At 42.4% G+C, this 19,932-nt stretch overlaps 4 protein-coding genes across 4 annotated transcripts; all 4 read right to left on the bottom strand.

The window, feature by feature from the left end:
• Positions 1 to 671: 671 nt before the first annotated feature.
• On the bottom strand, positions 672 to 6,413 carry LOC121609223 (extracellular calcium-sensing receptor-like). Its single transcript, XM_041940801.1, has 6 exons — positions 6,220 to 6,413; positions 5,714 to 6,011; positions 4,764 to 5,558; positions 4,377 to 4,604; positions 4,100 to 4,223; positions 672 to 1,585 (listed from the first exon to the last, which is right to left on the bottom strand). The coding sequence occupies exons 1-6, from the start codon at positions 6,306 to 6,308 to the stop codon at positions 672 to 674; spliced, it is 2,448 nt and encodes an 815-aa protein (XP_041796735.1). The 5' UTR covers positions 6,309 to 6,413.
• Positions 6,414 to 7,628: 1,215 nt separating this feature from the next.
• Positions 7,629 to 10,761, bottom strand: LOC121608829 (extracellular calcium-sensing receptor-like). Its single transcript, XM_041940217.1, has 6 exons — positions 10,658 to 10,761; positions 10,231 to 10,516; positions 9,263 to 10,087; positions 8,938 to 9,168; positions 8,675 to 8,798; positions 7,629 to 8,542 (listed from the first exon to the last, which is right to left on the bottom strand). Exons 2-6 carry the CDS (start codon positions 10,480 to 10,482, stop codon positions 7,629 to 7,631), a joined length of 2,346 nt encoding a protein of 781 aa, XP_041796151.1. The 5' UTR covers positions 10,483 to 10,516; positions 10,658 to 10,761.
• Positions 10,762 to 11,635: 874 nt separating this feature from the next.
• LOC121609221 (extracellular calcium-sensing receptor-like) lies at positions 11,636 to 15,560 on the bottom strand. Its single transcript, XM_041940799.1, has 6 exons — positions 15,340 to 15,560; positions 14,973 to 15,261; positions 13,303 to 14,109; positions 12,999 to 13,226; positions 12,726 to 12,849; positions 11,636 to 12,546 (listed from the first exon to the last, which is right to left on the bottom strand). The coding sequence occupies exons 1-6, from the start codon at positions 15,558 to 15,560 to the stop codon at positions 11,636 to 11,638; spliced, it is 2,580 nt and encodes an 859-aa protein (XP_041796733.1).
• Positions 15,561 to 16,511: 951 nt separating this feature from the next.
• On the bottom strand, positions 16,512 to 19,577 carry LOC121609220 (extracellular calcium-sensing receptor-like). The gene is made up of 6 exons (XM_041940798.1): positions 19,357 to 19,577; positions 18,984 to 19,272; positions 18,138 to 18,893; positions 17,829 to 18,056; positions 17,571 to 17,694; positions 16,512 to 17,410 (listed from the first exon to the last, which is right to left on the bottom strand). Exons 1-6 carry the CDS (start codon positions 19,575 to 19,577, stop codon positions 16,512 to 16,514), a joined length of 2,517 nt encoding a protein of 838 aa, XP_041796732.1.
• Positions 19,578 to 19,932: the final 355 nt, after the last annotated feature.

Raw genomic sequence — 19,932 nt, 5'->3', positions numbered from 1 at the left:
AGATGAAGAATAGAGGACTGGACAGGGGCAGAGTAGGAGCCCACAGGCGGGCAGCCTGGGGGCTGGACAGGAGGGCAGAGCAGGTCTGGAGGATAAGCATAAGGACAGCCAAGAGGTCGGGGTCACAGCTGGAAACTGAGCAGAGAGTCAAGACAGTATTGCAGTATTCTGTCCATCGAGAGTTACCATCCAGACAGCATGACAGAATTCACAACATGTCAACCACGTTGAAGCACTTGTTGGCAACGGAATTCTTGGACAGCCAGGCAGTAGGCTGGCAATGAAGGTGGAACCATTCTGGAGGTTGGGTTGCAGGCCATCAGAAAAGGCAGAAGCCCCCTGGAGGTTGGGCTTGAGGCTGGCAACAAGGGCAGAACCCTTTTGGAAGTCACACTGGAGGCCAGCAATGTAGGGCAGCAGGGCTGGAGGCCTGTGACTGAGAAACTGTCAGGGGAGCTGGTGAAGCCGGGGACATGGGAGGCTAATGAAACACCACAGTGGACTGCTGCAGTTCTTTAGCATGACACTAGACACATGGGAAAAATACAGCACTGTAGTACAAGTCTGGCAAAAAAGTAAAGATCTGTCTACCTGACAGTCTGGTTAACAAATTATTACATAAAACTTTTAGTGGCACTAAAATACCTTTACCACCATATTATTTTAAGTGTTCAGGAAGATTTTGGTGGCCCCTTCCCCATCATGTTCTTTTTTGTATTCTTCTCTGGTTTCAGTAGGATAATATAACATTTTGGAATAAAAATACAAATGAGTAGTCCAAAACTTGAAGCCAGAATAGCAAATATCTCCACAGCAACACTGAACTTCCCAGGAGAGCTGACATACGCTGGGATGAAAGTGATCCATACTGCGCAGAATATCAACATGCTGAAGGTGATAAATTTGGCTTCATTGAAATTGTCAGGCAGTTTCCGAGCCAGAAAAGCAAGAATGAAACATAACATGGCCAGAAGTCCTATGTACCCAAGTACAGCCCAAAAGCCAACAGATGAGCCCAGAGCACACTCCAAGATGATTTTGTCCTTAAATTCCTTAAAATTTTTAAATGGAAAAGGAGGAGAAATTGTCAACCAGAGGACACATATGACAACTTGTATAAAAGTGAAACCCAGAACGCTGAGTTTCTGCTGTGCCGGCCCAAACCATTTCATCACATTACTACCTGGAAGTGTGGCCCTGAAGGCCATTAACACCACGATTGTTTTCCCCAGAACACAAGAGATGCAGAGGACAAAGGTGATGCCGAATGCTGTGTGTCGCAGCATGCAGGACCACTCAGAGGGCCGGCCGATGAAGGTCAGAGAGCACAGGAAACACAGAGTCAAGGAGAAGAGCAGCAGGAAGCTCAGCTCAGAGTTGTTGGCCCTGACAATAGGAGTATGTCTGTATCTGAAGAAAATGAACGCCACAACAGCAGTCATAAATGTTCCAAACACAGAGGTCGCAGTGAGCAGTGCTCCCATAATCTCTTCATATGACAGAAAAACTGCCTCCTTCTTTACACAGGCATCTCTTCTCTCATTTGACCAGAACTCAGGTTGGCATCGGACACAGGTGACAGAATCTGAAAAAAATAGTTAGAATCATAATAATTAAAGCAGGTGTTAGACTTCCTCAGTACTATTTGTCTTGTTTTGTGTTTATGTTGGATTGTTTCTATGCCTACAAGACACATAATTATTCATTTGGAATCTTTTGTTTTTTCTGAATTACTATGCCTTTATATATAACATCTTGAAAGGTATCATCTTCTTGTATTTTTCAAATTTCTATCTTCCATGCTCTAACAAAATTATGACATACATTCTCTGTCGTATCAGTCCACTCTGTTACATATTCCATGTGTGCGGGGTAATTCTTTAAGACCCCTGTGAGGAGATAGTGCAGCCCACCAGCAAGACCAACCCAAGGATTACAGATAAGGCCTGTGTGAGACTGAACCTGTGAAAGGAGTGAGCACTCAGGTCAGCCAGCAAGTAACTCAGGGAGGCAGCCAAATGGTGGAGAATCTGTAGCCTGCACGGCCTAGTCGTCTACCAATGAATTACACTTCTGAGTTCCCGCTCGCTGGAGACAGCAGGTCCCTCCAATTGCAGGAGGTCCCATGGCGTTCCATCCAAGAGAGATAGAACTGCTGAAAACCATGGCATGTGGGGCCAAAGAGGAGCCACCAAAATCATTTCACCCTATCACCTGAAGAGTGAACAGAGAGATGGCATGAAGCAGACCCCGAGGCTGCAGTTGTGCCTGAGCATCCCACCCCAGAAGCGAATTGTGGTTTCTCAGGGACAAGAGTCAACAGTTCGTCAGTTGCAAAGTGGACAGGTCAACTTCTTTACCTCTACCAGTCGGGGATGGAGTCTCCATCCTCTTGAGTTGATATCCAATGCCATGTTCAACAACCCGAGTCCATGTATAGCTTGAGAGAGCACTCCTTTTTGTTAGATTGACTGAGTTCCTATATGAATTCTGTGAAACCTCTGAATAAACCATACCTTGGTCTAGTGGGACCCTTGTTGACAAAAGCCCAAGCTCAGCAGGCCCTTTTGGACAGGTCACAAGTACAGGAAGGCAAGGAGGACTACTTATACTATGGCTGTCATTAAGCCCTCGAAGGCCTCGAAGGACAGCTGCCTCTCTGGATTCAGAACAATGGTGTCCCTATTGGAATCCTGGACTGTGTCCAGAAATGTTGTCCCCTGGAATGGCTTGAGCTCTCTAGTGTCCCTAACCTCAGCCTTCACTACATACTTCAGCTGGACGCACCCAGCACCTATTACAGAGCTCTGTTTGTGGACTTCAGTTCAACCTTGAACACTATCCTCTGCACGGCAAACTGCTGCAGCCCATCTGCAAGTGGATTACAGACTTTCTAACCAACAAGAAGCAACTGGTGCTCACCAGCTCTCGACACAAATATCGAAGCTCCACAAAGTTGCGTCCTCTCCCCGTATCTGTTCACTCTGCACATCATCTGCCCCTCCCACCACCCTTCCATCAAGCTGAAACCACTGTCCAAGGCCTCATCAAGGACAATGATGAGTTGGCCTGCAGGGACATTGTGCCACAGTTGGCAGCATGGTAAACAGATAATAACCTGGAGCTTAGTATCAGGAAAACAATGCAGATGGTCATGGACTTCTGGGAAAACCCATCTTCACATCCCCCACGACTCATCAACAATGCAGCTGCAAAGGTGGTGGAGTCTGTCACCACAATCACTAGCAACCTGAAATGGGGGACAAGCAAGCTCACCAGAAGATGTTACTCCTCAGACTGCTCCTCATCTCAAAAATTTGCACCCTGTTCTACAGAGCCACCATTGAAAATATCTTCACCTCCTCTATCACTGTGTGCTGCTCCAAAGTGGCAGACCAATCCCACCTGGTTCACAGTTCAGCTTTATTCTGGCCACAGGTTCGATCCCCTCAGCACCAGGACCACCAGACACCTGAATAGTTTTCCCTAAAGCCATCACTCTCCTAGCTTCCTCCCTTATCCCCCATCTGCCACACATTCAAGCCAATGCCCCCCACCCCGCACACAGAGACGCCCCCATACACACACACACACACACACATACATGCAGGCATGAACGCATGCATGCACACACACTTACACTGTTTGTGACAGTACAACCCCCAACTATGGACCATTTAATGCATTAAATAATTGCTAGGACTGTACAAATGATATTTCAGCATACATGTATCTACTGTATTATTCCTAACTTACAAACTAATGCCAAATCATTTAGGTAGCATAGCGTAGCATACAAAATATGCTATTCTCTACGGTATATAAGCTTTCTTCGTAACTTTCTTTAACTTTTTAACTTGATCTTTTAACTTTTAATGTTTATGTGTTTACTGTGGTCCATCACAAAGTCAAAATCCTGTGAACATTGTACATTTGGCAAATAAAGCAATTGTGAGTCTGATGTAATCATATTGATTTTTGGTTAAGTAACCACTATATCTGCAGGAATTTCCCACATATTTTTTTAAAATAAAGATTACAAATCTACAGTGAAGATGATAGCTTTTATACTTTTGTTTTGCAATTAATATTACTACACCTGTGAGGTTGCTGATTTCCCCTTCTGCACATCTTAAACAGTCATAGCAGCAGACAGGCTTCCCTTTCTGCAGAACCTTGCGAGTTCCTGGTGGACATGTCTCACTGCAAACTGACAGAGGCACCTGCATGAACAAAACGACTGTGAGAGACTGAAAGGAGTTATCTTTTGCAAGCATATCTGATCAAATTTGATGCATTGAAACTAAACATTCAACCACAGTAACAACAACTAATACCTCATATGACTACAGCAATTCCAATATTCTTCAGCTTACCTGTTGTGAGTTTTGTGCCCAAATTAGAGACTTATTTTGCAGATTCAGCTGTTTGTCTGCAGGTAAAGATGCATCATGAAGACCAACTGTGACAAAGTCCACAATGCCATTTTCTGTTGGCTGCCAGTTTATAATTTCATATTTTGCTGCTGGGTCTCCATTCTCATTGAAGTAAACATCATCTCCTTCCTTTGTTTTGAACTGAATCTTTCTTATGTGCTTTAATATCTAAGAAGATATGCAGCAATTCAGATCATTATCTGACAAACATTTTGTAGGTCTCAACAGAATGATAGACAGACTGCACCAATTTATGTTTTAAAATTTAAACCATTTTCTTTGTGAATGTGACTTAATATAAAAACCAGTCTTTGGTGTTCAACTCACCGTGAGTGAATCCAGCTGCACCTTGTTGTTACATGTTTTATTGCAGCTGAGAATACCATGAAGTGCATGGGCCGCAGCATACACTCCTTTATAGATATTGTAAAAGATAGGCATGAGTGACATATCAGTGAAGCTGTTTTGTACTCCAGTCAGATCTTCATGTCCAGTACATTCACTCTGATTCACTGCTGATGACTTTGGCTGCTTGAACTTGCAGTGAAATAATGTCTCCCAAAACTCTGTAAACAATTCGTTACTGGATGAATTGAGCGGCTTCACATCCAACATGAACCCTCTCATGCCACTGACATGTGCTTTGGGGATGGACAGGCCTATGGCACCATCCAGAATGTGATGTCTATCCATGGCTGCAGTTTGGGAATCAAAGATCCAGGCCTCAGTGCCTACCCACTGATACCCAGTCAAGTTATGAAGAGACAGCTCGTGTATTAATATATCTATATCCATGTGAGAGAGGAAAGTGACAATCACCTTGGAAGTGGAAGCTTTGATAATTTCAACTATCTTTTGTATTTTGTCTGGTGGATCTGTTCTAAAGAAAGACACAGAGTACTCCAGACAGATGCCGAGCTGCTGGGCTGTTTCTGTAAATATGGCCATGCCATTATTGCCATAATCATCATTTGTTCTAATGGCTCCAACCCAAGTCCACCCAAAGTGCTTGACCAACTGGGCCAGGGCTCTGCTCTGGTAGTAGTCACTGGGTATTGTTCTGAGGAAGGATGGGTACTTGGTTTTATCACTGAGGCAAGCACAAGTGGCAAAGTGGCTGATCTACAAGGACAAAAATATATATATATATATATAACAAGATAAAAAGGTGAAGTATATATTCATGCGCAGCACAACAATTGTTGTAAAAACCATTTACACACATAATAATAACTACTTTCCACAAATGGAATTTAATTTCTACCAATCTTACCCACCAGTGGGATATTAAAGGGTCCGATGACAGTAGCTATAGCCATGCAAGGAGACGAAGAGGTCTCCCCCATAATGGCCTGTACTTGGGCAGGTCTGGTACATGGTGTCTCAGAGGGTGAAGATACAACTTCATTACCATTAGCCAAGGCCAGTGCCACCCTCACACCTCTGGAAATGGCGCCACAGACATCATAGATCTTATAGCCCAGAGAGATGCCAGGCAGTAGATCGGTGCTGTTATTAATCTCTTCTATGGCAAAGAGCATAGCCTGAGCATACTGGATCCCTCTGAAATTGAAACTTGATGCGAACATTTGTAAATATTTCAAATTACAAAAGTAAACAAGAGTAAATTAAAGCATTCAATTGTATTAAATCATTCAATAATTAATATTTCTTATTTTTTGCTGTATGTTCAGTTTGTTAACTATTTTTGCACCACTTGTGTGTCTATACTTACTTTACCTTGGATATTGTCATCTAAATACATTTCTACAGCATTATCTACCTGGTGCACTGCAGTGGCAGCGGTTTGTGCATGTAGGTGTCCTGTCTGTCTTTCCAGCTGCTGTGGAAAGAGAAAACTCCCCCCAACATAATGTCTCCATCCTTAGATAGCTGGGGGCTCTCAGGATCCCCTCTCCGCCTGCACACCGGCTCGTCAGCCTGAGAAACAGATGCCACCAACAACAGTTGTAAGAGTGCCCAACCCTGCTCTGACCACCTCTGTGTGGACGTCATACTGTCTAAGAGAGCTAAACCACTGGGTGCATCACACGTCCCTTAATGTAAATCAGAAGCTTGCACTGATATTTATACATTTTGGAGCAGCATGAAAATGGAATAGAACAGTGTTTTTTTTTTTTTTTATGTATCTGTGGATCTGCACAGTCGTGCTAGAGGAAGGAGATTCCTTAACAGTAGAAGTTTTGGTCTTTAATAATATCTTAATTTATATGTTTTCAGTTCAGAATATTCAGTTGGGCTGTGAAAGAGGTTTCCCTTTTTGAGTTATCACATTACAACATTATGGAGGCAGAATTTACACTTAAATCTATCATCATCAAGACAGTCTTCTGATCCCACTGCTCCTATTTTCAGTGTATTGTATTCAATGTAAGATGGTGCCTAACTAATCATCCATTCCTTATTTATGTACAGGGTTTAGCACTCTGACTGTACATGCCATTGTGGACTTCACACTCGCACTACGATCAGCCTTCAATTGGATCTCTTGGTGTCTGTGTTCACAGTATTGGCTTTTTTTGGTTGCTCATAAGTAAGGGAGATAAACCCATGTATACAGATGTGCGATGAATTAAGCAAACAAAAATACTGGTGTATGAGCCAACAAAATGTAGAAACTTGTGATGCTAACTGAGATTCTCTGAATGATCTGTTGTGTTGAAATATCATAGGATTTAAATAAACGGTATGATACGATATTATCACGTTGAAGAGTTTATGATTTTCGGGAACTTTTTTTTTATTGTTATGTAGTTCACTCATGTATGTATGGATGTAAGGTTTTGTACTTTAATGTAAAACCACAGTGAATATTTTGTCATGGCTGAAAGAAAACACAAAAAAGAGTGCACATTTCATGGAAGAGTTAATTTTATTTTAAAGCATTAAAAAATTTAACATGTGGTTCATTCGTGACCTTGGGAACAGATATAATTTCAAAGTTAAAAGGCTTTCTGAGCCTGTTACATGAGAAAGCCTGCCACAACACAGGTTTTATTTGTAACTATCTATTTGTTCCTTTTGTAAACCTTAGTGCAGCTACAGTGTGATCTGAAAATGCATCGTCCCTCAGAAATGACTATATTTAAAGTAGGTCTACCGATGTATAAACTAATTGCAGACAGAAAAAATGTAAAAAAATAAATCTACTGCTGTGATTTAACAAATAACTCAAAGGGCCCTTGGCGTAATTTTACCCATCAAATGTTTCTTTGTATTGTTCTCAGGCTTTAATAAAATTATGTAGCACTTGGGCAAAAAAATACAAAACAGCATTCCATAACTTGATGCCAGAATGGCAAATATCTCGACAGCCACAGTGAACTTCCCAGGAGAGCTGGCATAAGCTGGGATAAAGGTGATCCAGACTGCACAGAATATCAGCATGCTGAACGTTATAAATTTGGCTTCATTGAAATTATCAGGCAGCTTTCGAGCCAAAAAAGCGAGTACGAAACAGAGGACAGCTAAGAGTCCGATGTATCCTAACACAGCCCAGAACCCCACAGGTGATCCAAGGGCACACTCAAGAATGATCTTCTCTTTGTAGAGTTTCATGTTTTTGAAGGGATAGGGAGGGTTGATGGTCAGCCAAAGTATGCAAATTACAACCTGTATGAGAGTGAAAGCCAGAACACTAAGTCTCTGCTGTGCAGGCCCGAACCATTTCATCACATTGCTTCCTGGAAGTGTGGCCCTGAAGGCCATTAACACCACGATTGTTTTCCCCAGAACACAAGAGATGCAGAGGACAAAGGTGATGCCGAACGCTGTGTGTCGCAGCATGCAGGACCACTCAGAGGGCCGGCCGATGAAGGTCAGAGAGCACAGGAAACACAGAGTCAAGGAGAAGAGCAGCAGGAAGCTCAGCTCAGAGTTGTTGGCCCTGACAATAGGAGTCTGCCTGAAGTGAAAAAATATCAGGGCTATAGTCATCGCCAGGCAGGCACCAAAGACAGAAAAGGTGACCAACAGTATACCCATTAATTCCCTGAAGGTGAGGAACTCAATCACTTTCAAGTCACAGTTATTCCTCTCTTCGTTTGACTTGTACTCAGGTGGGCATTTGTCACATTTCACTGCATCTGAAAGCATAAATATGTTTAGGCTGTACAGCACACACATCTTCAGATAGACCAGTAACGTGCTGACAGTGATTTTGCCCAACACAAACATGACCAGTGCTAAAGTAAAGGCTAGGAATCCTGCTGTCTCACTTTTACTGTTGCTGAACTCCCCGTCAGCACAGGTGATGCAATCAAAACAGCAGATGGGCTTGCCCTTGACAAAAGCCCGGCGGGTCCCCGGCAAACAGCTCTCACTGCAAACAGACCTTGGCACCTGCAGTGACATATGGTCATGAAATCAGCAAATTATTACTTTTGGAATTATGTACTTCATGATCAAGATTGTCAACATTCACGTTTTTAATGCTAAAAAAGAATAATGTCAGATTTAAAAAAATCCTACATTTTCTTACCTCAATATTCTCACCTGCCCAGATGGCTCTCACACCTTCTTTCATTTCAAACTGCTGACCCTCAGGCCGGGAGGCATCGTAGTAACCGATGGTCTCAAAGAGTATGTAACCCGTTTCATCGATCTGCCAGTTTACCAGCGCATAACGTGCCACGGGGTCACCCAACTCATCAAAGAACACATTTTCACCAATCTTAGTGGTGAAATTGACCTGTGTTAGGTAGTGCAGCACCTGCAGGGAAACAGTGATGTTGGTATTAAACTACATAATCATTAACATATGCAGCAGTTTTCATTGAGGCACAGCATATTGCTTTTATGTTTACCTGCCATGGTTGTATATTTTCCCTATCAGCACAAGTATTGTTCTCAAAAGGCCCCTGTCCATCTTTGCAATTAAATAGCATGTGCAACGCATGAGCGACGGCATATGTGGCCTTGTAAACATTATTCAGCAGACTGGCATCTGAAACATCTGTGAAGCGTGTGTCTGTGTCCCACAGAGACTCCTTCCCGGTGCAGGCTGTGACTGAACCTTGAGCTTGAGTCTCTGCTTGGGGAGTCGGGGTGCAGCTGAACACTGTCTCCCACAGCTCCACCAGCCCCTGGTCTCCCGGTGTGGTGGAGGGCCTGCTGTTTGCCAAGAACTCCTGAAGTCCAGGAATGTGAGCATTTAGTGCTGCAAAGCCCACTGCCCCCTGGACCACAGCGTAGTTTACTGGAGAGGCAATATAGCGATATGTGATCCAGCCCTCGCTGCCCACCCACTGCAGGCCTGTCACATTCTGAGCATGAAGCTCCTTAATAAGTATGTCAAGGTCTGTGCCATCAGCGAATGCCACTATTACCTTCGAGGTGGATTTCTTAATCATGTCCACCACCTCTAAGAACCACTTCCTGGGATCAGTTCTGTAAATAGCCACTGAGTACTCAACACACACACCTTCCCTTTCTGCTGCTTCCAGGAAAGTTGCCATTCCACCGTTCCCGTAGTCACTATTAGTTCTGATAGCTCCTACCCATGTCCAGCCAAAGTGTTTCACCAGCTTTGCCAGGGCTTGGCTCTGGTAAATGTCACTGGGTATGGTTCTGAAGAAAGAGGGATAGTCTTTTCTGTTGCTAAGACATGCACAAGTGGCTGAATGGCTGATCTGAAACAGAGAAACAACACATTTTCAGATGTCTTAGATGCCTAAAAAGACATTTTCACAAATATTACTGCACATTCAACAACATAAATATACTTAACGGTGGATGTGTGCAGCGAGTGTGCATGCCCCCCCCCAACACTCACCACAGGGATATGGAAGGGTCCCATGGTCCGTGCAATACCTATTGTAGAGGTGGATGTGGTTTCCCCTATGACTGCATGCACATTGGAAAGTTTGTTACAGCTGTCTTCTCCGCTCTCATACCTATTCATCAGGTTTAGCGATGCCCTGATGGACAGAGGGATACTGGGGCAGGAGTCAAAGATCCTGTAACCCAGTGTCACACCTGGCAGCAGCTCTGAGCTGTTGTTGATCTCCTGAATGGCAAACATCATAGTGTACGCGTACTGAAGCTCTCCTGGGTCCAGTCTGAAGAAAGCAGAGGGACCAAACTGAACAATTTGTGAAAAGTAAGAAACTGTGGATACATGAGGATTTCCACCTAAAACATGAAAAAAACACAACACATATTGTCACTGTAAAAAGATTTACACAGCACCCTTCTCTTACCCTTCACACTGGATTGTTCCCGGGTTGACCTGGAGAGCTGGATCAACTGTGACTGGATTCTGATGGAAGGAGAAAATGCCTCCGATATTGATGTCTCCCTCCTTAGAAAATTGAGACTGTTCTTTTGTACCATATGTTTGACACATGGGCTTCCCTCCTCTGATTGCCAGAAGGGAAAGAAGTAGAACATCTGCTATCAGCAGCATGGCTGCTCACCTCTATGTTTACCACCCAAGGCCCAAAGATAATACCTCAACTCTGAGCATTTTATAGGGTTTTCTTTTAACTATCACAAAGCCGTAGGGGCTTGGGTGCACTCTATGTGAATATTGCTTATCTCTCCACCAATTACATTGCTTGTGGTGTGACAGACAGATGGATCGGCCTATTAGAGGGCCTACTACATTTGTTTGTCATCTTTGTTTTTATCATAACTAATTCTACTTTCAGACACCTGAGCCTGCCTTTGTAGATTTCTGAGCTTTTGAGCTTCAAATGTTAATTTCAAGCTAAATGACAAAGAAAACTAACATTTCGGATGCTGGGCAAGAGATATGCTGGAGATAGAGATAGAGATGCTGGAGCAAGAGATGTATGTTTTCATGCAAACATGTGTGTTTCCCTTTCAAATCTTCCATAAGTACTTTGTAAATCTAATGCAAATATTATTATTTCCTTTTAAAGGCATTAAAAAAAAATGCAATTCTTGAAATTCAGTTAGGAATTCAGTTTCAGGGAAGCCAGTGCTCTGAAATTGTTTATTGCATTCAATAGTCTTTACAAAACTGCTCAGAGAAAAAATAAAAAATAAAAATTAGACGTCCAGTGCCTCAGTGCAGTTAGGCACATTGTTTACAATGACCAAATAACTACATGTGAACAAGCTAGTAATCTGTATATTCCTTTATGTCCAAATAATAACATTTTAATAAATGAAAGAACATTTAAATAGCAATATTTAATATTCTGCATACTCCTTTATGGTAAGTTTGACTGGGTTCTCGCCATCATGTGTTTTTTAGTGTTTTGTTCTGGTTTTAACAGTAAAATATAACATTTTGGTGCAAATATACAGAAAAGTAGCCCAAAGCTGGAGGCCAGAATAGCAAATATCTCTACAGCTACAGTGAACTTCCCTGGAGAGCTGACATAAGCTGGGATAAAAGTGACCCAGACTGCACAGAATATCAGCATGCTGAAAGTGATGAATTTGGCTTCATTGAAATTATCCGGCAGCTTTCGAGCCAGAAAAGCAAGGATGTAGCATAGCACAGCCAGGAGTCCTATGTACCCCAAGACAGCCCAGAACCCTACAGGTGAACCTAAATCACACTCTAGAATAATCCTTTCAGTGGCATGAGCAGTATTTTTGTAGGGGGATGGAGGGGCAAGAGTTAACCACACCACGCAAAGTAAAACCTGCAGTAAAGTACAGCTGAGAACACTTGTTCTCTGAAGCGGCGCAGAACACTGAGGGACTGTGTTTGCTGGCCTTTTCGCCTTGAAAGCAATCACCACTGCTATGTTTTTAGCCAAGATACAAGACATGCACAAGGCAAAGGCAATGCCAAAAGCTGTGTGTCGCAGCATGCAGGACCACTCAGTGGGTCGGCCGATGAAGGTGAGAGAGCACAGGAAACACAGAGTCAAGGAGAAGAGCAGCAGGAAGCTCAGCTCAGAGTTACTAGCTTTGACGAGAGGTGTGTGACGAAACTGAAAGAAGATACATGACGCCGCCAGAGTTAAACTTGCTCCGAACAATGAGAAAGCAGTGAGGAGGGCCCCCATGGTTTCTCCATAAGACAGGAACTCGATCACCTTTGGAACGCACTGGCTGTGATCTTCATTTGACCAGTACCCCAGTGGACATGAGGAACACTCTGCAGAATCTGAACGGAAAACATGAAACACTAATATGCTCGAAATTCATTCAGTAAGATGCAAGCTATGAGCTCCAATTTAAATGAGCACTGGCTATATTTAGTGGCTTTGAGGTGAGATACCAGAAAGCATTCATTTTGTGCATAAAAAAACACAATAAATCAGAGTTAGGAAGGCTTCCACTCACTGCTGGAATTGCTGATCTCTCCAGCAGCACAGGCGATGCAGGAGAAACAGCAGATAGGTTTGCCTTTAATCACGGCCTGCCGGAAACCTGGCAGACAACTCTCACTACAGACGGACTGCGGCCTCTGTCACAACACCGCAAGTCATCTGTCATTCATCGGTTATGATAATATCTAATTCAAATACTTAAATTATGGTCACTGGTTTAATCAGCAATTAGGATAATATATAAAAACACTATATATAAAACATACATACACGTCACATTTGTTACCTTTGGGGATTCGGCAGCCCATGTTATGTTTATTCCGTTCATGGTGAACTGCTTCCCACTTGGTAGTGAAGCATCGTAGCTCCCTACAGCCACAAACATGATATCTCCTGCTGGGTTTCTCTGCCAGTTCACCAGCTCATAAGTTGCTGCAGGGTCTCCATTGCCATCAAAATAGACTCTTTCTCCTGACTGAAGAGTGAAATTCACATCTTGGAGGTGTTTTACGACCTTGCAATAGAGAACAGTGGTGAAAAACTTAACTGTATCCAAATTATCTACATAATTCATGAAGACAACGTCTTACCTGTTTTGGCTCAAAATCATCTTTCCAGATGCACGACTGATTCACCACTTCACCACTTTGTCCACATTCTAACATGTTATGCATGGCATGAGCCACAGCATACACAGCCTTATACACATTGTTAGATATCCGTAGCTCTGACACATCTGTGAAAGGATTGTCAATGTCCTGTAGTCTCTCCGAGCCAGAGCACTGGGTCTGACCATGCAGACTGGACTGGAAACTACAACCAAATGTGGCTTCCCAGAACTCTCTCAGCAGATTATTCTGTGGGTCTTGACTTGGGTTCACCTGCAAAAGAAAGTCCCGCAGGCCTGTGATTTTTGTCTTTTTGATAGTGAAGCCCAGAGACCCTGTCAGGATTCCTGAGTAGCTCTTAGTAGCAAGATGACCTGCTGTAATCCAGGACTCACTGCCCACCCACTGCAGCCCTGTCAAGTTCTGTTTCAGAGCTTCCTCAAGCAGAATGTCCATCTCACTCTGGGCGAGGAAGGCCACTAAAACCCTTGCACTGCCGCTTTGGATCACTCTGACCACCCTGGAAACCTGCTCGCTGGGGTCAGTCCTTGAGATGGCCTCTGAGTACTCAATGCAGACCCCCTCCTGACTTGCAGCTGTGATAAATGTTGCAAGGCCATTGTTACCGTAATCATTGTCACTTCTAACCGCCCCAACCCACGTCCAGCCAAAGTGTTTGACCAGTTTTGCCAAGGCTCTGCTCTGATAGTAGTCACTGGGGATGGTTCTGAAGAAGGAGGGGTACTCCTTTCTGTTACTCAGACAAGCACAAGTTGCAAAGTGGCTGATCTGACACAAAAGACAAGGAGGAGAAAAAACATTTCAGTGGCAAGAGACTGATATGTCAGCATTAAGTTACTAAATGGGTACAAAATGTTTATGCAGCATTGGCGTAAAATTAACCATATTAATACCATCTGCTGCTAGTCTACTGGAGGTTTCCAGCAACAGTCGATAGAAAATTGCAGATGCAGCCTTTGTCCATTAAGCCCCAAAGCTTTGGAACACACTACCTGTAGATATCAGGGAAGCCTGACTTTAGCCTTTCGGTAGCTTTGACTTCCTGATACAGGTCTGAAACTTTTGCTCTTTGCCTCGCACTTATGCACTGCTGCACTTATTTTAAAATGTTGTATTTTACTTGATTTTATCAATCATATGTCGTCTTATTTTACCTATACTTACTATATTTTATGCTGTGATTTGATGCTTTATCCATATTTTTTATTTTCATCCTTATTCTACTCTTTTTTAATCTAGATTTTAATATTTCATTGTGTGGTTTTATGCATTTATTTTCATTTTCATCCTTATTATCATTATCAAGTGGGTTTTATTATCCATCTTATTTCACGTTATTTTTTTTATCTGTTTTTATGTGCATTCTGTCTTTTCAACGTGAAGCACTTACTTGGTGCATGTGGTTTATTTCTTGTAAAGCACTTTGCAATTCCTGTATGAAAGGTGCTATACAAATAAATTTTATTGGTAGATTATTGTTATTATTATTACCAGAATTCAGTCTTTGTTGGCAGTCATTGTAAAGTAAGTTGATCGTTAAGACTGGAGTGTCTTTAAGCGTTATCAGGCCTTTTTAGAAAGTAAGTAAATCATTAAATAAGTTTTTTTAAAAAAGGGTAAAAGAGAATTACCACTGGTATTTGGAAAATCCCTGAAATTTGTAGCATCACAATGGTTGAGGAGGACTCAGAGGCTCCAATGATGGCATGAACAGATGACTGGCTGGAGCAGGTTTTTCCCAAACTCCTTTCTTGTCCATTCATTAGACCCATCACAGCTCGCATTGAAGGCAGTGTTGAACCGCAGCTGTCAAACACCTTATAACCAATTGAGATATTAGGCAACAGAGAGCTGCTGTTGTTGATCTCCTCAATGGCAAACATCATTGTTTGGGCAAAACGAAATTCTCTGAAATTTATCCTGAAAAGAGTGAGAACAGTTTCAGACTTTTTGGCTGTTTAGAAACCAACAAACGAGAACAGAGACAACAAGCAGTACCTGGAGCATGTGAGATGTTGTGGAGTATCTGTGAAGGAGAGTGGAGTCTTTGACATTTGGCTATGGATGGAAAAAGCTCCTCCAATAGTGATATCTCCTTCCTTCTGTAACAGAGGAGACTCTGGGCTACCGAGCATTTCACAGAGCAAAGTGTCTTCTTCTGCTCCAAAGGCTCCCATGAAAAGCACAAACAGAAACATCACACAGACGCAGTCACACATCTGGTTCAAACAGACACACGTAAACCTGCACTCTGAGACCAGTTCTTCTATCGCTGAACAAAGCGTGAATCCCCTTTGATGGGCAGAGCTTTTCACTTGTGCGGATGACGATGATGATTGAAGTCATCTTATCGAATCACTGAGTGATGATGTCAGATCGCTTTGCTGTTTGTCAGCAGTTGTAAATAAAATTAAGCAAGCATGCTAACATGCTAATGAGTCTGATTAAATATAGCCAATAAACTGCTGTAATTTTAGACAAGCAGAGTTGAGCCTGACAAGCTTGATTCGTAATATCTTTTTTTTTCATTTTTTACTGACCACAAATATGGTCTATAAATAGCAAATTAGTCAATTTTTCATCCAACCATATTATTTATTTATTTATTTATTTGATCAATTGTTTTGTTTGTTTGTTTTTGTTTTGTTTTTGTTTATTCCTGGTGTGTTCAGAGCAACACAGACTTAATTGTAGTCTTGCTATTGGAAAGAAACCCTGGGAATAAGTGCTAATTAAAATTAAAGAGAGAAGCAGTCATGGATAGTTTTAAATGTTATTTTTATTTATATGAAAAAACAACAACACAGATTAATACTGTACATCTTTAGTTTAATTATAAACCAAAATTTATTGTAAAAGACAATCATCACTGATACCAGTCTTAAAAAAAATGTCAAATTTAAGCAGTTTTCAGTTGTCTGTAGACAACAATATTAATATATAGAATTCAATTCATCATGAAATTATTTAAATAGACTTTAAATGCAAGTCACAATGTTGAATTGACTATGAAAGAAATATTGTTGCTTTGTAACAATTGTCTAGATTTTGATGCAGAAAAAAAAGATTTTTAGGTGTAAATGAATAGTGTTCACAGCCACAAGCTGTTTAATGAAAAAGTTAAAGACATATTGTCATTTCCTTTAGACTGATGTCCAGATTTAATAAGGTTAGATTTTACCCATCATATGTTTCTTTGTGTTTAGTTCAGGCTTGAGCACAATGATAAAGCATTTTGGTACAAATATACAGAAAAGAAGTCCGTAACTGGAGGCTAAAATAGCAAATATCTCCACAGCCACAGTGAACTTCCCAGGAGAGCTGACATACGCTGGGATAAAGGTGATCCAGACTGCGCAGAATATCAGCATGCTGAAGGTGATGAATTTAGCTTCATTGAAATTATCAGGCAGCTTTCGAGCCAAAAAAGCAAGTACGAAACAGAGGACAGCTAAGAGTCCGATGTATCCTAACACAGCCCAGAACCCCACAGGTGATCCGAGACTGCACTCAAGAATGATCTTCTCTTTGTAGAGTTTCATGTTTTTGAAGGGAAAAGGAGGATTTATGGTCAGCCAAAGTATGCAAATTACAACCTGTGCGAGAGTGAAAGCCAGAACACTGAGTCTCTGCTGTGCAGGCCCAAACCATTTCATCACATTACTACCTGGAAGTGTGGCCCTGAAGGCCATTAACACCACGATTGTTTTCCCCAGAACACAAGAGATGCAGAGGACAAAGGTGATGCCGAACGCTGTGTGTCGCAGCATGCAGGACCACTCAGAGGGCCGGCCGATGAAGGTCAGAGAGCACAGGAAACACAGAGTCAAGGAGAAGAGCAGCAGGAAGCTCAGCTCAGAGTTGTTTGCCTTCACCAAGGGAGTATCCTTATTGATCAGGAATAGAGTGGCCACAATTAAAGTAAGGAGAACACCAAACAAAGTGAAAAATACAAGTATTATACCCATAACCTCAGTGAAGTAGAGGAACTCAACATTTTTCAGTATACATGCATCTCTGTTTTGATTGGACCAATACTCCTCAGGACACTTTTTGCAGTCATTAGAATCTGTAACAGAAATATTGTCTCTATTATTGTAATTTAATCAGTTACATCCTGAGAACATAAAGGAGAGCCTGCACCATAGCGAACTTTAACATGATACACAGAGTGTGGCAAGCAAACAGTCTATGCAAATTGCCATATCCCCAGTCTGTTGTACATGTACCTGTGCTGTTGCTGATTTCTCCCTCTGCACATGGTATACAGTCATAGCAGCAGACTGGCTTTCCTTTCTGAAGGACTTTATGAGTTCCTGGACGACAGCTCTCACTGCACACCGACACAGGCAACTTTGAATGAAAGAAAATGACAGATGTTACATTTTTCAAACAATAATTCAAGATGAAATATCATCGAACTGCATGGCTATGATGAACACTAGCATTACTTAAATGTAGGTTTTACTGTCAATTTTGATATTTGCCTCTGTCTTTCCTCCGGGCCACACTATGGCTCTGGTCTTGAGGACAAACTTCTGTCCAGGAGGAAGGGAGGCATCATAGTAGCCAACAGGCTTAAACTGGACCGAGCCGTCTGATCCATGCTGCCAGTTCACCACTTCATACCGAGCCACCGCTGCTCCAGTGCCGTCAAACCACACCTGGTCCCCGTTCTTAATGGTAAAATTCACCTGCTTCAAAGACTCCACTACCTAAATAGCAATGAGACAATATGTTAACATATTAATTTACAGAGATAAGAAATGAACAGTTTAGTGATCAGTTCTTTTTACCTGCCAGGGGGGAATCTGTACAGTCTTGTCGCACCCCTGATTTTTGGAGCACGTGAGGATGCTGTGCAGAGAGTGAGCCACAGCAAAGATGGCTTTGTAGATGTTTGTGGAGTATCTCAGTTCTGCAACATCATCATCATAATCTTTAAGGTCAATTAGATCCTGGTTTTCTCTGCAATTTGCTGTTTTTGTCGTTGGGTCTCTGTTTGTGTTCTTGCACTCAAACTCTGTCTCCCAGAAATCTCTGATTAAAAAATCATCCAGGCCACTGATGTTGGCCTTTTGCACAGCAAAACCCAGTGACCCTCCCAGCACACTAAAGCTGGTGGGAGTCACAAGGCTGTCAGCAGTGATCCAGGCCTCCACCCCAATAAACTGCAGGCCTGTGATGTTGTGCAGACTCAACTGCTGTAGAAGGTTATTCATCTCTACGTGGGCCAGGAAACCAACAATGACCCGGGCAGTGCTCTTCCTGATCACTTCGACCACTTTCAGAAGTTTTTCTGGCTCTGCCCTGTGAAATTTCTCTGTATACTCCACACACACTCCTTCCTGCTGAGCTGCGGCGAGGAAGATGGCCATGCCGTTGTTGCCATAGTCGCTGTCGCTGTTGACTGCCCCGACCCAAGTCCAGCCGAAGTGCTTGACCAGCTGTGCGAGGGCACGGCTTTGGTAGAGGTCGCTGGCAATGGTTCGAAAGAAAGAAGGATACTCCTTCCTGTTGCTCAAACACTCACACGTAGCTGAATGACTTATCTGAGAATGAACAAAGAGAGAGACATAATAAGAAGAGTTTGTACATATGTATATGATACACACAGTGATACACATAGACACCCCTCTTACCACTGGTATTTTGAATGGTCCAGTAGTGCGTGACAAAACAATGGTTGAAGAGGATTCAGACTCCCCAATAATAGCGTGAACAGCTGATTGACCAGAGCAGCTGTTTCCTACACTCCACTCATCACCGTTCATCAGGGCCATCACTGCACGCATTGAGGATAATGTCGAGCCACAGTTGTCATAAATACGGTATCCGATGGAAACATTGGGAAGAAGATATTCACTTTTGTTTATTTCCTCGATCGCAAAGATCATGGTTTGCGCAAATCGAAACTCCCTGAGGTTGACACTGAGACAAGAAGAGCAAAATGCAAGCTTGTGTTAACTGTGACAAAACGCATGAGAAACAGTCGTAAGCAGTGCTCAGAATTACCTGGAACAAGTCAGACGTGTTGGTTTCTCTGTAAATGAAAGTGGAGGCTGTGTGATTTTGCTGTGGATGGAAAAGGCTCCCCCAATCAAGACATCTCCCTCTTTAGACAACAGGGGGAACTCTGGACTCCCCAGTATCTGACAGAAAGCAGCTTCCTCCTCCGCTGCTCCGAATGCCAACAGGAGCACAATGAAAACCGGCCCTGTTATCACTTGTGACATTTTCCACTCCCGGTCGCTGACGAGGCAGAGCCACCCAGTCGGAGTCAAAGTGATCTTAAATGTGACATTTTATAATGTTAGCTCACAGCAGAGCTCATTCACCTCTTATTAACCAATCAGCGATAAGTAAGATATTGATTGTGTCCTGACTGTGTCTTATTTTTTCAAATTATTGCATCATGGCAGATATAGTTACTAGTTACTTTGCAAATTAAGGCCATTGTACAGTATAGTACAGTATATGATAAGTTATCAAATGTGATGAACAGTATATAAAATAGGGGAAAAAAATTATACTCTCACAGTAACCACCTGCAACATTTATTACATACAATGCCTCAATAATAACAATCCA

Source organism: Chelmon rostratus, chromosome 7 (assembly GCF_017976325.1).
Source record: "Chelmon rostratus isolate fCheRos1 chromosome 7, fCheRos1.pri, whole genome shotgun sequence".
NCBI classification, from domain to species: Eukaryota; Metazoa; Chordata; class Actinopteri; order Chaetodontiformes; family Chaetodontidae; genus Chelmon; species Chelmon rostratus.
The sequence above is the reverse complement of the archived record's forward strand: the minus strand, read 5'-3'. Positions and strand labels throughout refer to the sequence as shown.

Coding starts and splice junctions, on each gene's coding strand:
- LOC121609220 (XM_041940798.1), bottom strand. CDS start 19,577: ATGTCACAAGTGATAACAGGGCCGGTTTTCATTGTGCTCCTGTTGGCA. Junction 19,273..19,356: donor ACACGTCTGACTTGTTCCAG/GTAATTCTGAGC, acceptor TTCTTGTCTCAG/TGTCAACCTCAGGGAGTTTC. Junction 17,411..17,570: donor AGAAATCAGCAACAGCACAG/GTACATGTACAA, acceptor TTTCTGTTACAG/ATTCTAATGACTGCAAAAAG.
- LOC121608829 (XM_041940217.1), bottom strand. CDS start 10,482: ATGATGTTTGCCATTCAGGAGATCAACAACAGCTCAGAGCTGCTGCCA. Junction 8,799..8,937: donor GGGCAGGTGAGAATATTGAG/GTAAGAAAATGT, acceptor ATGTCACTGCAG/GTGCCAAGGTCTGTTTGCAG. Junction 8,543..8,674: donor GGAGTTCAGCAACAGTAAAA/GTGAGACAGCAG, acceptor TTATGCTTTCAG/ATGCAGTGAAATGTGACAAA.
- LOC121609223 (XM_041940801.1), bottom strand. CDS start 6,308: ATGTTGGGGGGAGTTTTCTCTTTCCACAGCAGCTGGAAAGACAGACAG. Junction 4,605..4,763: donor TGCAGCTGGATTCACTCACG/GTGAGTTGAACA, acceptor ATATCTTCTTAG/ATATTAAAGCACATAAGAAA. Junction 1,586..4,099: donor GGAAATCAGCAACCTCACAG/GTGTAGTAATAT, acceptor TATTTTTTTCAG/ATTCTGTCACCTGTGTCCGA.
- LOC121609221 (XM_041940799.1), bottom strand. CDS start 15,560: ATGTGTGACTGCGTCTGTGTGATGTTTCTGTTTGTGCTTTTCATGGGA. Junction 14,110..14,972: donor GGATTTTCCAAATACCAGTG/GTAATTCTCTTT, acceptor CTTTTGTGTCAG/ATCAGCCACTTTGCAACTTG. Junction 13,227..13,302: donor ATGATTTTGAGCCAAAACAG/GTAAGACGTTGT, acceptor CTCTATTGCAAG/GTCGTAAAACACCTCCAAGA.